The 14,903-nt window shown below is 58.5% G+C and overlaps 1 protein-coding gene across 2 annotated transcripts in view; it reads right to left on the bottom strand.

Moving 5' to 3' along the window:
* Positions 1-2,151: 2,151 nt before the first annotated feature.
* The window catches only part of RUVBL1 (RuvB like AAA ATPase 1), a 31,531-nt gene continuing 18,779 nt past the window's right edge, over positions 2,152-14,903 (bottom strand). Inside the window, exons 5-11 of one of the 2 annotated variants that reach the window (XM_055557007.1) lie at positions 13,977-14,066; positions 13,111-13,260; positions 11,515-11,578; positions 10,274-10,472; positions 6,863-6,965; positions 3,333-3,424; positions 2,152-2,531 (exon numbers count right to left, since the gene is read on the bottom strand). In XM_055557007.1, coding sequence (XP_055412982.1) covers positions 2,372-2,531; positions 3,333-3,424; positions 6,863-6,965; positions 10,274-10,472; positions 11,515-11,578; positions 13,111-13,260; positions 13,977-14,066 — 858 coding nt within the window. In that variant the 3' untranslated portion in view covers positions 2,152-2,371. Of the gene's footprint in view, positions 2,532-3,332; positions 3,439-6,862; positions 6,966-10,273; positions 10,473-11,514; positions 11,579-13,110; positions 13,261-13,976; positions 14,067-14,903 lie in introns of both variants that reach the window. The other variant, XM_055557008.1, reaches the window with a different exon arrangement.

The raw sequence follows: 14,903 nt of genomic DNA, 5'->3' as shown, positions 1-14,903 counted from the left end.
CTAACCCAGCCTTCCTACCTGTCCAGACCCGTCTCCCTCACTGTGAGTGCCGACGGACGAGCAGACCATCTCTCTGGGCACCACCAAGGCCAAGAGACCTGGGGAGTGTGGACAGGGGGCAGTGAACACGCGCCCATCCTCCCCAGGGCTCGAGGGCCCACCCCCGACAGCTCAGCACACTGAGGAGCATGGCCTCCAACCACCTGACAAATCGTCACTGGCTGGGCAGGGGACCCCCAGCCCAGTGCCCACGCTGCGAGCATGTGGGAGGAGGCGCGCGGCATCGCGGCCCAGCAGGGCGAGCGGTCGCTGTGTCTTCATCTTCGGCTCACGCTTCTGTGGGTCCGGCGCGCCTTAAGCTGGGAGACCAGAGACATGGGCGCGGACTCGGGGGAGAGGGTAGCCAGGTAAGGCCAGCGCGCACAGCCCTGGCCTCAGGAAGCACCCCACCACCCCTCCCTGTGCCCACTTCCCTCACACCCCCCACCTCAGGACCCCCATGCTGGGGAGCAGCAGGGCCCACACAAGACCCATGCTGGCAGCGGGGCTTCGAGGACCCCGGCACTCCGCCCTCCCGCCTGGATTCCCGCTCAGCTCCGGTGACGGGGGTGCGTGCGGCTGACTTACAGTGGTGCTGAGGATCCCCGTCTCGGTGGGCCCCTCTGGTGCACACGGAAGCACCCAGGACCCTGCCCGTGAGGCGCTGCTCCTGCGCCGGGCGCTGCCCCCGGTGGGCACAGGGACAAGGGCCGGCCCGGCAGAGCGCGCCGTGGTCCTCCTGCCCGGCAAGGGCACCCAGGCAGCGTCTGCCCACGCGCCGTGGGCCCTCCCTCCCAGGGCCTGATGAAAGACGTCATCCCCGTGACGGGGGCATGGTTCAGGGGCAGGGTCCAACTGAAAGGGATCCCAGTGGTCAAAGCTGAGGTACTTGAGCAACAAAATAACGTCGTACTGGGTTATAACCCTGAAGCATATAGTAAAAAACCAGGGGCTTCCCTGGTGGTCCAGTGGCTACATCTCAATGCTCCCAACACAGGGGGCCATGTTCAAGCCCTGGCTGGGGAACTCCATGCCACAACCAAGACCCAGTGCAGCCAAAGAAATTAAATAATAAAAGAAAAAACTCCAGAAGTCCATCTTGACACAAAAGAGAACAGATGGTCTCTGGGGCAAAGACACTCAGCCTCCAGGAGGTGAAGTGAAGGTGCCGCCCCCTGGGAGGGCTGGGCTCAGAGACGCCTTCCAAGGAGGACGGTGAGGAAGGCGGACAGAGCAACCCGACGGCGCGCCCGGGCCAGGGCCCACGCCAGCACAGCAGCCAGGAGTCCCGCCAGCGGGCACGCCCGACGGGGCCTGATGGAAACGCCCAGCGCTCTTCTCCTAGTGACCCTTAATCCCAGTTTAATCACGAGAAAAACACCAAACCTGCCCCACTAAGGGCACTATGACAGGGTACCTGACCAGCACTCTTCAAAACTGTCCGGGTCATCGGAGACGAGGCAGCCACAGGTGTGACATGGGCGCTGGGTGGCTCCTGGGGTGGACAGCAGAGAGCTGACCGCCGAGGACATGTGCAGAGAGCCCAGGGTGTGCGCCGCGGGCTCAGCGCATACAACATGTGCTCGGCGGCGAGGAGCTGGCCGCCAGGGACCGCTGGGCCGTCTTCAGCCCTCCACCTCTCCAGCTGTTCCAAAGCACAGCCTATTATACAAAGTGAAGTAAGCCAGAAAGAAAAACACCAATACAGTATACTAACGCATATATATGGAATTTAAAAAGATGGTAACGATAACCCTGTATACGAGACAGCAAGAGAGACACTGATGTATAGAACAGTCTTTTGAACTCTGTGGGAGAGACAGAGGGTGGGATGATTCGGGAGAATGGCATTGAAATACGTATAATATCACATATGGAATGAGTCGCCAGTCCAGGTTCGATGCACGATACTGGATACTTGGGGCTGGTGCACTGGGATGACCCAGAGGAATGGTATAGGGAGGGAGGAAGGAGGGTTCAGGATGGGGAACACATGTATACCTGTGGCGGATTCATTTCGATATTTGGCAAAACCAATACAATATTGTAAAGTTTAAAAATAAAATAAAATCTAAAAAAAAAAAAAATCAAGGGAGTCAGATGTCATCAAAATAACCTATCAGGATTTATTAGAAAACACACCAGCGGCAGGGTTCCTTCAAAGCAGCCACGGGAGGAGTTACAATAATTTAAAGGAAACATTTCCATGCCAACCTCACAGTGCTACTGTCCACCCGGGTGGGGACAGCACCCAGCGTGGCTGGAGCCTCCTGTCCACGGCTGGGCCGGGGCCTGGCTGACCACAGTCCCCATGCAGAGGCCCTCGGTCGCCTCACTTCATGTACTTGTCCTGCTGGTCGGCCAGGATCTTGGCTGAGGACTTAGCATCGTAGAAGAGCTCGCTGATCTCCTCCACGTGCTCCTTCTCGATGCCGTCCTTCCCGTTGATCTTGGCCAGCAGGTTGGCCGGGGTCAGCAGCTGCACGGCGTACCTACAGCGGCCAGAGCGGGGGTGAGCCGGGGCCATGGGCAGGAGCCCTTGCCCATGCCGGCAGGAGTGCTCATGAGCCCTGGGAGCTTGTGCCAGCTGCTGCAGACACAGCAGACAGGGACAGTGGTCACTTCCCAGAGAGCTGGACCCAGCACCCCACCAGAGGAGCCAGAAGTCTCCAACAGCTGTAAGCCCTGCCGCCTGACTCTCACCGCCTGCAGTGCTCGCGGGCGGCAGCCGCACTGCAGGGAGGGCCGCGACCTGGGGCCACGCAGTGGTGGGCGCCGACGCCAGGGTCCAGACGGGCGGGGCACACGGCGGGCAGAGGGGCACGGGCCCGAGAGCACACGCGCCATCCAGAGGCGAGCACGTCTGGCGCTTCTGCACGACCATGCCACCCAGCCAGCGTGCAGCTCTGCGTCCCCCTTAGAAGTGAGGGGCTGACGCCAAGGGAACCAGGCTGGGCTAAGCACTGAGAAGCTGTGACTCACAGGAAGGGATCAGGACACCGAGGGGCACCCTCCACAGCAACCGACTTCTGGCCGCTGGGAGCAGTCAGGACAGCCGCCTGTCAGCGCTCCTCCCCGCCCACCAGGTAGAGGCGCCGGGGCTGCAGGGGGCCACCTGCCCCGCCCCCGTGTCCAGTCCTGCCCCCCTCCTGCACCCCAGGGGCTGCCGGGCAGGGGGCCCACCTCGGGACGGAGGACTTGCTGCCGCTCAGCTTTCCCAACACTGCCAGCAGGCCGTTCTGGCCCTGGGCCGGGCGGGGCCCCATCCAGCCAGGGCCCGGGAGCCAGCTCACCTCAGGGTGGTCTTGGTTCCAATCTCCCCCAGGTGGTTCAGCGCCTCCTCACTGATGTTGATCCCCTCTGTCTGGGCTCGGATCTTAATGATCTTTGGGAGAAAAACTGTGATCAACAGTGGCCGACCTCAGCATTCTCGTGCCACCTCCTGAGACCATAGAGGCCCAACCCGGGCGGATGGGGCAGAGCCTCCCGTGGGCACTGTGGGCGTCGCACCCCTGGGGGACGCAGCCACAGGCCCACAGGAGGCAGCTGGTGCCTCCTCGCCTCGCCCCTCAGGGGCTCCCTCAGGGCAGCCAACCCCCCTCCCCAGGGCGGGCACCGCCACTTGTAAGGCAGGGAGGGACACCCTTTCTCTGCCTGACAAATGATGGTTAAATACATTTAAAAAGTTACTTTTAAAGACTCAGCAGCCCTCATAACATCACTGGGCGATATCACGTCTGTCAAGAGCAGGCTGGCGCACGTGCGCTGAAGACCCTGGGGGCTGGCGGGAGGCAGGCTGGGCAGGGACGGCAGCGCGCACGGCGCTGGGGCCCTGGCCGCGCGGCAGCGCCGAGTGATAAGGGGCAGCGGGGTAATGATGCTGCGTGTTGTGTGCTGAGATAACTCGGGGACGTTGAGCCTCGTATAATACAGGAATTTTTCACTCTGGCAGCTTCGTAAACAAGATATCAAGAAGCCCTTGTTTAAATTAAAGCCATAAAGACGTACCCGGGACACAGCCATGGAGGCGGGAAAGACTGAGCCCAGGCTACAGCGTCACCAGGGCAGAGGGGGACACAGCCATGGAGGCGGGAAAGGCTGAGCCCAGGCTACAGCGTCACAGGGCAGAGGGACCAGAGGGTCAGGAGCTGTCCGCAGGGAAGGCCCAGCTCGGAAGCAGGCCTGCAGACGTGAGTGGAGAGCGGGCAGGGGCGCAGTGGATGGGAAGGCAGCCCCTCTGCAGTAAGCGGTGCCGCCAGGGCCAAGGGCCAGGTGCTGGCAGGAAGGTCTCAACTCAGACTTCTGTACGAAATGTCCTGAGCGCTAGAGTGCTGTCCACTCAAATATCTCACAGACGCTGCACTGGCCACATCAAACGTCGGCTCAGCCGGGGGCTGCCAGGTGTGACCTCAGTCACAAGCACCTGGGTGCACGAGGGGCCCATCTGGGCTGCAGAAGCGCAGCTGAGCAGAGACGTCACCAGACGGGCACGCAGACGGCGGGAAAGCAGGGGTGGAAGGCTCCCGCCAAAGGACACCCCTCTGGTCACGCCCGTCAGAGCAGAGCAGCTCTGCACTTTCGCGTAAAAAGAGCTGCTCACCAACAGCTGGGTCTGCCACAAGAAGTCCCCGGGGCCTCAGGAACTCTAGGGAGATGTGGACACGGGGTCCTGGAGCCTGGTGGGGAGAGCCCAGCCCGAGCGGCCAACACTGGAGGGTGTCAGGGATGCTGCGCTCTCGCTCTCTCTGGAGCAGGTCACAGCAATGCCAGGAGCTCCTGCTCCAGACCGCTCACCAGTGACAGTTCATAAATTAGATCTTTAATCATTTAATAACCTGCAAGGGATAGTTTATGAGGGTGTCGGCGCTGGTGGCAGAGTACACAAGTTACATCATTTTGGTTTTAAAAAACCCACCCAAGCTCCAGTAGAAATGCTGAGACTGTCCCCTGAATGGTATAAGCAACGTCAGGTTTGTCCTGGAGCTGGTCTGTCATCTCCTCGCCCAAGAGAAAGCCCAAGAAGAGGCCCCCCGCTGAGCCTGTGGACCCTGGGGCAGCACGCACATGCGGCGGGGTGGGGTGGGGTGGGGGTGGGTAGGGCAGCATGCTCCGGGTGGAAAGGAAGCCACAGAGGCTGGCTGGCTGATCTTGCGATGCCAGCCTGGAGCCCTGCTCACTGAAAGCTGCTGAGGAGCCTGTGAGCAGCAGTCACTCCTCCCTGAGTTCCCGCGCTCTCCCTGGGGCCTCCCAACGGCCCCAAGAGGAGGGAGCGCTTGTCCCGTGAGCAGAGGCGGAGGCCCACAGAGGACACCACGCAGCCACAGAGCGCCGTGGGGCACAGGGCGCCGCCCCAGCCACGACGGTTGGGGTGAGAAAGGGGCCGGTGTCTCCTCTGCTTCTGCTCCTGATCAGTGAAAGCCTTGGCTTCGACCCAGCATTCATCCAAGACCAAGAGACTCTCATGTGGGGACAAGGCCTCCAGCCGTGGACCCCATCTCCCACCCAGCTGCTGCCGTCAACCACAACCACCGGGGTGCGATCCGTGTGATCACACAGGGAGAGCTCTGGCTCTACACATCACGGGCCTCCTGGGCGCTGGTCCACAAGACACGCAGGGCCAGGCCAGACAGGCCACAGGCAGGCGGGGGGGGCTGCTGCGCAGGGTCCAGGAGAGACCCTCTGAGCTCCGAAAGGAGCGGCCTGCTGGCCAACTGCCACAGAGACTCCCTCCAGATGGGACACTTCTTATGGGGAGGAGGCTGGTGGCACAGACTTCAGGTAAGGGGCTTCAGGATGAGACAGCCTGGGTCCCAGACCCAGTCCTGCCACAGATGGGCCGTGTGAACCTGGGCAAGCTAACCAGTCTACATCTCAGCACCCGCTCTTTAAGAACACCAGTAGTAACTGTCCGCCCTACCCCGAGCGACGGGATCGAACGACTCAGTACCCCATCTGAGTGCTCTGGAGGAGAGGGTCTGGCAGAGTCCCCCGGATGTCAGTGCGGCCCTGGGCCACTCCAGGTCCCCAGCCGTGGCCATACACTGACCCACAGTGAGAGACCTATGCCCCAGCAAGACTGTCTGGGGTCAGGGTGGGCACAGCAGATGGCTGGGCCCCGCACTGCACGGCCGGCTTTGTGTCCTGGAATCGCCACGCAGGGCTCAGCCAGCACAGGGGGAGAGGATGGCTCGGAAGGCCAGAGGGACGGGGCTGCCAAGGCTGCGGGCATGTGGCTGCGGCTCCGTCTCTGCATGGAGAGCTGGGGCTGCGCCCTGGGGACGAGGCCAGTCCCGCGGCCGTCACCTCTCCTGATTCAGCACAGGCGGAGCCGCCGTGCGGGCCCTGAGCTCAGCGCTCCCTGCGCGCCTTTCCTGTGAGCCTCACTCCACGACCCCCACCCACACGTCCTCTGCTGGGACCTGGGCTCTGCCTGCGGGAGCCAGGCTGCTGTGGGCTCCGGTGGGCCGGCGCCTGGGCGGGCCCATCACTGAGTGGGCTCTGCCGCCTCTCTCAGAGCTGGGACCTTACTGGCGGTCCTCCTGTTGGTTTTCCCACTGTCCGTGTCCGAAGGTTACCAGGTGGGATGGAGTAGAAGAGAGGACTGCCAGGACTCCCGGCAGCTGAGCCTCTGGGACACTGGAGGCAATGCCCTGTTGGCTCGCACATCATTCAGGTGGGCCAAGGCTTGGGAGCACAGAGACATGCCCGTGGCCGGCAGCTCTGTGGGGGGCAGTGGGGGGCCAGGGCCACTTACGGGCGCCGTCCTGCTCGGTGTCAGGGACCCAGAGGGCGAGCAAGGGGAGAAGGGGGTGGGGCTGCCCACCTGTTTCATCTCCTGTGGGGTGTACAGCATGGTCCGGATGATCATCACTCGGTCCAGAAGGTCGAGAGGGATGCCGTGAGGAGAGGTGATGTCCTCCGTGCCCCTGCAAGGCCAACAAGTTCCACGTCACTCAGGCCTCTCTGGACAGTGGAAACATGGCTGAGGCCCCGGTGATAACAGAGCAGCTAGTTCTCGTCCTGAGAGTCAGAAGCAGGACTGCAGAGGACACAGACTAACTCAGGTGCCATTAGAAACCACGTCATTGTTTTTGCAAATATCAACACCACAGGAAACTGGGGGAGGAGGAGAAAAGCCAACTGGAATCACATCGAGACTGTTCGTACCGGCACCTGCCACGCCCTCTCATGTTACCCGAAGTGTGCAAATCCGTTTGGGTGGCTTCTGTCCCTGTTGTTTCAGTATTAACGGCCCATGGTGAGTCTCGCTGGGCCCACACCACTGGGCACTCGCGTGGTGGCCCCTGGCGCTGCTGCCGTAATTAACGGTGTTTCAGGCACACTGCCGTCAGCATTTCCTCAGCATCTCCCACAGAGCCGACACAGCCCTGAATATCTCCCTAAACATGAATGGGTGAACGGAGGCCTGCGTTCATTTTTGCAGCCGCAGGAGCGATCGGGCCCCGCTACCCTGCAGCCAGCACGGAGCAGCCTAACAGTGTGCTGCTTGCAGGTCCAGGAAAGGAAGGCCTGACGCCTCATCTCAATTTGCCTTTCCTTGACTATTAATGGATCATGTGAATGCCTTCCCTTAGGTTCCTTAGTTATTTTATTTCTTTTGGGAACTGTCCAATCATATCCTTTGCCTGTCTCTCTCTCGAATCCTTAGCCAAACCAGTGAATGGCCACCCCACCGGGTTGAACAGCACCAGCTTCCAATGGGCTGTGTGCCGGGCAGAAACGTGTGGCACACGTGCCAGGCTTCAGCCGCGTCTGGAAGCCCAGTGGGCCGAGCCGGGGCTCCTGCCTGCACGTCTGGAAGGCACAGCAGCAGGCCCCCAATTCCCTCCCCAACAAAATAACTAGAACGGCACTATGTTATGTGCATTTTACCACAAAGAAGAAATTGTTAAATCTAATACATAAAAATAATTAAGACCTTTTCAAACAAAAAAGGAAGCAGACTAGTAGCAAATACAAAACATTAAGACACCATTAGAAAAAAAATAAATCTTTTTCACCAACAAATATTTCTAAAAATAATAATAAAGAATTATAAAGATAAAATTCTATCATGATTAAAATCTTAGTACTTGGTATACCTGTAATTGTCATATTAAACAAAATAACCTTTAAAAACTACATTTAATTTTCAGTTATTTAATTCTGTTTAGGCTATATATTTCTCTTTTTAAAACCTATTTAGAGATTCTCCTGGGAAAAGTTTAAAAGACCTCAATTCGCCATCCTAAAATATCCCCAATTTTACCACACTCATGATAAATTATCTTCATTCCAGAGATAGTAAATATAAAAACTCTAGAGAAAAAAAGATTAGGGAAAAAACCACAAAGGAACAGAATTTATCAATATGTGTTAAAATTTTTTCTTTTGGTTTTGAGTCCATAAAACTAAAAATTTAAACAGAAAAAAAAAAAACAAAAAACCCTCTGCTTAAAAAATACTAAGCACTTCTCAGGAATTAAAGACCAAAGACTGTGGAAATGTATTCAAGCTCTGACTCTTAGGTACAAAGTTTCTTTCAGACAACGTATTAGAGAAAATGGTTTCTGGAACACACATGCTTCTGGGTGGGGCTGAGGCCAAGCTCCCCAGGCCCCACTGGGCGGGTTCTGAGGTCAGGGCCACCCTCCCGTGCCTCTTTTTCCCTAGATGGCATGAGACGAAGAGGACTCTGGTCCTGAGCGCTCTCAGCCCAGCTCTCGGCCGGGTCGGCTCCGGCCGCGGGGCTCCCTCGGCGGGGGCGCCATCTGTCCAGGCTGGGCCTGTCTGCCCGCAGTCACATTGAAGCCAGGCCCCACCGGAGCAAAGTCCAGAAAACATACACAGGGTCTGCGTGGCCGACACCAGACACCAGGCCAGGCGTCGTTTCCAGGTGCTGCCCAGGTGGCCAGGCCCTGGCTGGCCTGGACCTGGTCCAAGCTGCCTTCCCTTCAAGACCAGAAGACAGCTGTGACGGTGGTGAGCAGTGCTCTTAACAAGACAGCACGACAGGGATTCAGAGGGGCCGCACGATGCCGGCGCTGCATGGGCAGCGTGCACACAGATCCTCATCCTGGGCGAGAATGGCCACCTGAGCGGGGGCTGCCCCAGAGCCAACAGCACGGCCGCCGTACAAGCTCAGCGGAGACAGAGCTCCTCTGCAGAGGCGGGTCTAGGGTGCGCATTGGCCTAGGCTCCTCACTCGCTTTGGCTGCAGCTCTGTGCTGAGACATTGATGGTCTTGGGGTCTCTCTTCAGATTCCCGCCCCCCCTGGGCCAGGAGCACGCAGTCTCCGGGCCCTGCCGCCCTCACCACCGTGTGGCGGGCTTGCAGAGGCCCTGCCCCACCCCGTGGTGCCCCAGCACTGCCGGGAGCAGGCCCGACACGCAGGGCGTGCAGAACACGGCAGCCAACGGCTGGGCACACCGGCGCTCGCTCGGGCGCTGGAGGGGTGAGGCCTCTGGGCGCCCTTCCTTTTCTAAAGCTCTCCCTTGTTTTTGGCTGAGCTGGGTTTTGTTGCTGCGTGTGGGCTTTCTCTAGTTGCGCTGAGTGGGGGCTGCTCTCCAGCTCTCACTGAGGTGGCTTCCCCTGTTGAAGAGCATGTGCCCTTGGGCACGTCAGTAGCCACGCTGCACAGGTTCTGCTGTCCTGCAGCACATGGGATCTTGCTGGACCACGGAAAGAGCCCATGTCCTTTGCACTGCAAGGCAGATTTTAACCACTGGACCACCAGGAACGCCCCTGGGCTCCCTTCTTGAAGGTGGGCCTTGGGGATTGGGAGGGAGGTACCAGTGTGGCCCCAAGAAAAGGTTTGGGCCAGAAAGAAAGGACAGGATTCACTGTCAGAGGCCAGGGTTCTCGTCCTATCTGTGGCCAGGGGCACATGATGCTGTCATTCTGGTTCCTCATCTGAAAAGTGAACTCACAACACACACCTTGGGGAGCTCACGTGGGACGGAAGTCAACACAGCCGTGTGGCTGAGGGCTGGCCCACCCGACCTTTCCTTTGCCCGCTCCAACCAGATGACCAAGTCACACCCATGGGAACCCCAGTTACCACGAGGAAGCCCTCACATGCAGAAACAGGGTGACTGCTCGAGTGAAATCAAGCTACTCCGAGCATTTCCCTCAGGATGAACAGGGCGCCCTCCTCCCCACCTCGACGGGCGGCGCGACGGGGTGACGTGACCCTGGAGACACTGAGGAGCCTGGGGGCGGGGGGGCAGGTACCTGATGACGCAGTTGCCTCGGTTGGACGCGAAGATGACGATGGGGGCGATGGAGGACTCGAGCGCGCGGTGCAGGTAGGTGAAGCACTCGATGTCCAGCATGTGGACCTCGTCCACGAAAAGCACGCCCGGGACCAGCTCGGCCACGCCCTGGTCAATGTACTTGTTCACCACCTTGTTGATCTCCCCCCGGAGTTTATCTAGGAGTGGATGAGGGTGACGGGCAGGGTCAGTGCCGTGGGGAGGCGATCGCCTTTCTCTTCACTCCCTCCGAATCCCACCCAAGCCCAAGTTTAGAGCTGGGCTTGAGTGTGAGCTGTGTGACCCCACCATCAGGCTACAACCCCACTCCAGGCTTCAGTCTCATCTGAAAATAGCGCTAACGTTGCCTAAAAGCCAGAACCCTGGCACGCTCCCCCGAAGGTGTGTTAAGTTTGTACACGCTTGTCTTCACCAGGGCGCACACCCCTGGTCTGGTCTGTCACACTCCCCACCGGGCCTTATTATCTCACACCCTCCTGGAAGATGGGCAGTTTTCATATGCAAATTCCCCTGTGCTACACTGAGTAAATGACCCTTTCTCGTGGCCTGTGTGACAAAGCTTCGGTTAATTAACTTTCAATCAAGCGCCTAGAAGGAATAGGGTGCGTTCAGAATCCTCTCTGGAGGAAAACCTGTGAAGAATGACAAGGTCTGAGGAGAGGTCCCATCTCAGAGCTTGAAGAGGGACGAGCATCTCAAAAGCTGAATAACTGTCCAAGGTCATGGTTTTCATTCTCCAAACCAGCACTTGCACCATCAGCAGGGGGGAGCAGCCCACACACCCAACACCTTCCACCACAGCTAAGAGGCGGGGCTGGAGAGACCATGCTACGGTAAGGACACTGCTCTGGGGGTTCACATCGTGCCACTGGCTGAAATTTGCAAGAAAACAGCTTTAACGTTGACAGTTTTCAAGTAACCAAGCTATCTGTGGTAATTCGAAAAAAGAGGAGCATACAGTTGGCAAGAGGAGCAAGTAAATCAGAGGCCCAAAAGGGGCAGGCAGCCTGCAGCCTCACCCGGGGAGGCAGGCAGGAGCCACCAAGGCGAGCGGGCAATACGCTGCTGGCGGGACGCGCCCGTGACCGCCTGTCTCCCTCTCGGGATGCGCATGAGGATCCAGCGCAGCCCCCGCTGTCAGGAGGGGCAGGATCCCACGCACCGCCAGGCTCCGGCCCCCAGCACTGCGTCTCGTCTCACCTGTGATCTCCGTCTTCTTGGGCTTCATGAGCTGGCCCATCATAGACAGGATGTCTTGTCCCCCCTGCACAAGAGAAGGCTCAGGAGTCAGTCTCGCTTCCTAAGGCAGCTGCAAACACCTCATCACCACCTCCCCCCGGGGCCCTCATCAACTGATCAACTCAATAAGGGTCCTGAGAAGCAGAGACCCCTGGCACCTGCTCTGGGAACTTGAGGAGCTTCTCAACACAGGACTTTTAAGAGGCTCCCCGATCCTGCCAGAATCTAGCAAAACCCCCATCCCAGCCATGTCTCTTCCCGGTCCCGAATGCCTGCCGGACTCCACAGGACTGCCAACCCTTCCCTGGGCACCTGACTCTCCAGGACTCACTTCGAGCCCACCTGCCGGGAATCACATCCTGCTTCCCAGGAAGCTCCAAGGCCGTCCCGCTGCCCCAGCCCCGTGGGGCGGCACCGACTCTGGGCCTGCGTCCTCTCACCAGGCCTAGCGACCAGAGCTGCTCTGGGCCTGGAGCCTGACGGTGCAGCAGGCCGCCCCCGGCAGGCTCTCCAGCTGCCAGCGCCTCCGTGCAGGCGGCCAGAAGCCAGCTCTCCACGGCCACCTGGGGCTGCCAGGCCCTACCAGGCACACGGGTGGTCCCTGAACGCACAGCAGTGAAAGGTGGCGAAGCTTCCTGACCACTGAGGACATTTGGCCCCAGAGCAGCCCCGCCAGGTAGGAAATAGAATGCCCTCTTCTCAGAGGAGCAAAGAGAAAATCAGAGAGCCCTAAATCATAGAAAACCCGAAGACTCAAAGTGACCATTAGCCGAGCCAATCAGTGTCGGAGAACACGGCCCCTGAGCCGGCTCGGGCGAGTGGCTCTCACAGGCTGGTCCGGGACAGCCGCTGCACAGACCGAGCGGAGGTTCTTCAGCCGTTTCTTGGCCAAGGCTCCAAGGGACAAAACACCCACGGGTCAGATTTCAGGTTAGAAAGCCTGTTCCCTTGCTAGCGGGAATAGCCTCTTTTAGGACGAACAGGAAACCAGACCCAAAGACCACCAGCGGGGAAAGAGTCGTCCTCTGAAGCGCACGTTCCCCAGAGATGGCAGAAAGTCATCCCGCGCTTCCCCACGTTTTATTAGTCAGGACACAAGCATCCATCTTTTACTCACATGAGGAGCAGGGGCAGCTCCAGCTCAAAGCTATAAAACTGGGGGTTCTGCTAGGCAGGGGGAAGACCGCTCTGTGAGGCTCTCTGACATCCTGCAAAGGGCGCAAAGAACACTCCTGCCCCCGCCACTCACACCCAGAGCATGCCAGGCCCAAGCCAGTGCTGGGGGGAGCCGGGGAGAAGCTGGCAGCTCAGGCCGGAGGCTGGCGGGAGGAGGAGCAGTGTGCAGGAAGCCATCTGTGACTAGAGCATCTGAACTGCAACAAAGGAGCCCCTCGTCGCTCTTGGCAATGTTAATTGCTGAACATTACAGACAGAAAAGGACTGTCTGCCCTCAGAAGCGGCAAGACTGACAGCTTATCCAGGAGCCCCCAGCGCACAAAAGGACCCGTGCTGGCAGGGCCGGCGGCCAGCGGCCCAGCAGGAGCCAGGGGGCAGTACCTGGGGGCGCGCGTTGGCCACATCCAAGTCATGCAAGGTGACGTCCTGGATGATCTCCTTCTTCTTGTGCACATCCCCCTTGGGCAGGGGAACGTACTCTTCGGCTTCAAGGTCAAATTCTGTGGCATACGTGTCACACCTGCCCTGCCTCTACAGAGACAGAGAGAAGCCTGAGTGCCTGGAGAGGTCCACTGCCAAGTCCCCACGCCACTCAGCGAGATAAAGGTCTCCAGTCCCAACCGTGGCCAACAGCCGCCTTGACAAACTCCAAACGTGGCCTGGTCCCCTGCTGCCGAGAAGGCGCTATCTGCTCATCGCCGGGCTCCAAAAACCCAGCTGAGGACACCCGACACTTTCTCCCAGAATCTCCCCCTTGTTTTAACTGCATGCAATTCCCGATAAAGGGCAAATCCAGTAGATTAACTGGAGACGGAGGGGCTGCTCAGACTCTTTTGTAGGTGGGTGATTTAGTGCACGATATGAAGTATTATGCTCATCCATTAAACAGTGAGGAACTCTGTACAGGACCCTGGAAATCAGATACTAATGCAGCATTCCTTTCCACATGCATATATCTTGGGAAGAAAATACCAAAGAGATAAAAGGAAGATTAAATACCCTGCACATTTCAATTTGGAAATGACTACCGCTATTTCACCTCCTCACTGTTCTCCCCTTCCAAACAGGTTTTAGTATTTTTCTAACAGACTGTCTGTTTTCATCACGAGAAGGTTACAGAATGCAGATACAGGGAAGGCAAACTTGTCTAAACCTAAGGGGCAGCAGGCCCAGCGCCCCTCCCCGCGACCCCGGGCCCCACGAAGAGAGAAGGCCCCGCCCCGCCCCGGGTCTCCTTGCGGTGTTACCTTCACGGCCCCACTGTTGGCTTCGATGTAAATCACATCTCCAGCTTCTACTCGCTCTTTCTGCAAACTTTCAAAAATGCTGGGGTCCAGCTTAAAAAGAGAAAAAACGTAAGCCAGGGAACTATAACAGACAAGTCTATTCTGACACACTGTCAGGCGCCTCCCGCACGAGCCAAGGCGGCGACCGCACGGAGGAGCGTGCGTGCGTGCGAGGGCGTGTGACGCGGGCAGCGACCGCACGGAGGAGGAGCGTGCGTGCGAGGGCGTGTGAGGCGGCTCTAGAGCCTGCGTGCCCCAGAGAGCAGGCGGGAGAGGGGCACGAAGGGAGACCCAAGCTCCTCCTTCCTTTTACTCCAAGGCTGCAAACTGGCAAACACAGCTCTAACCACTTACAGGTGGGGCCCAAGGCCCTAACACCCCCTTTTGAGACTGCTCTCCCTGCGGCAATCCCTGGCCCTCCCCACCTCGGGCGGGGGTGGCAGTTTCTGCACCAGAGGCAGGGACAGAACCTGCTTCCTCTCCACGACTGCCCTTCAGCAGGCCTGTGGTTTAGACAAGGCTCTCTGAGCTTCACTTTCTTCACCCACATGACAGCACCCAGGCGTAATCACATCACAGATGCGATTCATTCAAAGGAAACATAAAACCAGGATCTCTCTGAAGCCAGTGGACTCAAATCCCAGTGTCTGTTCCTTGGGCCCAACTGCTTCTATCTCCAGAAGGCAAAGCAGCACGTCCGGGAAAAGCTGCCTTCTCCAGATCGTCCAGACTCGGGCCACCTGGGCGATCGATATTCTGGGAGAGCATCCTTTGTAAGGAGTCGTTATTTAGAAACGTTTCTGTCTGTTAAACTTCAAGGGGAGCTGTTACTCTCAACTCTCAAACAAAACGAGAATAAAAACTTACCAGGACTCAGTAGGAAAAGCC

Source organism: Bubalus kerabau, chromosome 20, assembly GCF_029407905.1.
Source record: "Bubalus kerabau isolate K-KA32 ecotype Philippines breed swamp buffalo chromosome 20, PCC_UOA_SB_1v2, whole genome shotgun sequence".
NCBI classification, from domain to species: Eukaryota; Metazoa; Chordata; class Mammalia; order Artiodactyla; family Bovidae; genus Bubalus; species Bubalus kerabau.
This window is presented reverse-complemented; position numbering and strand designations above follow the sequence as displayed.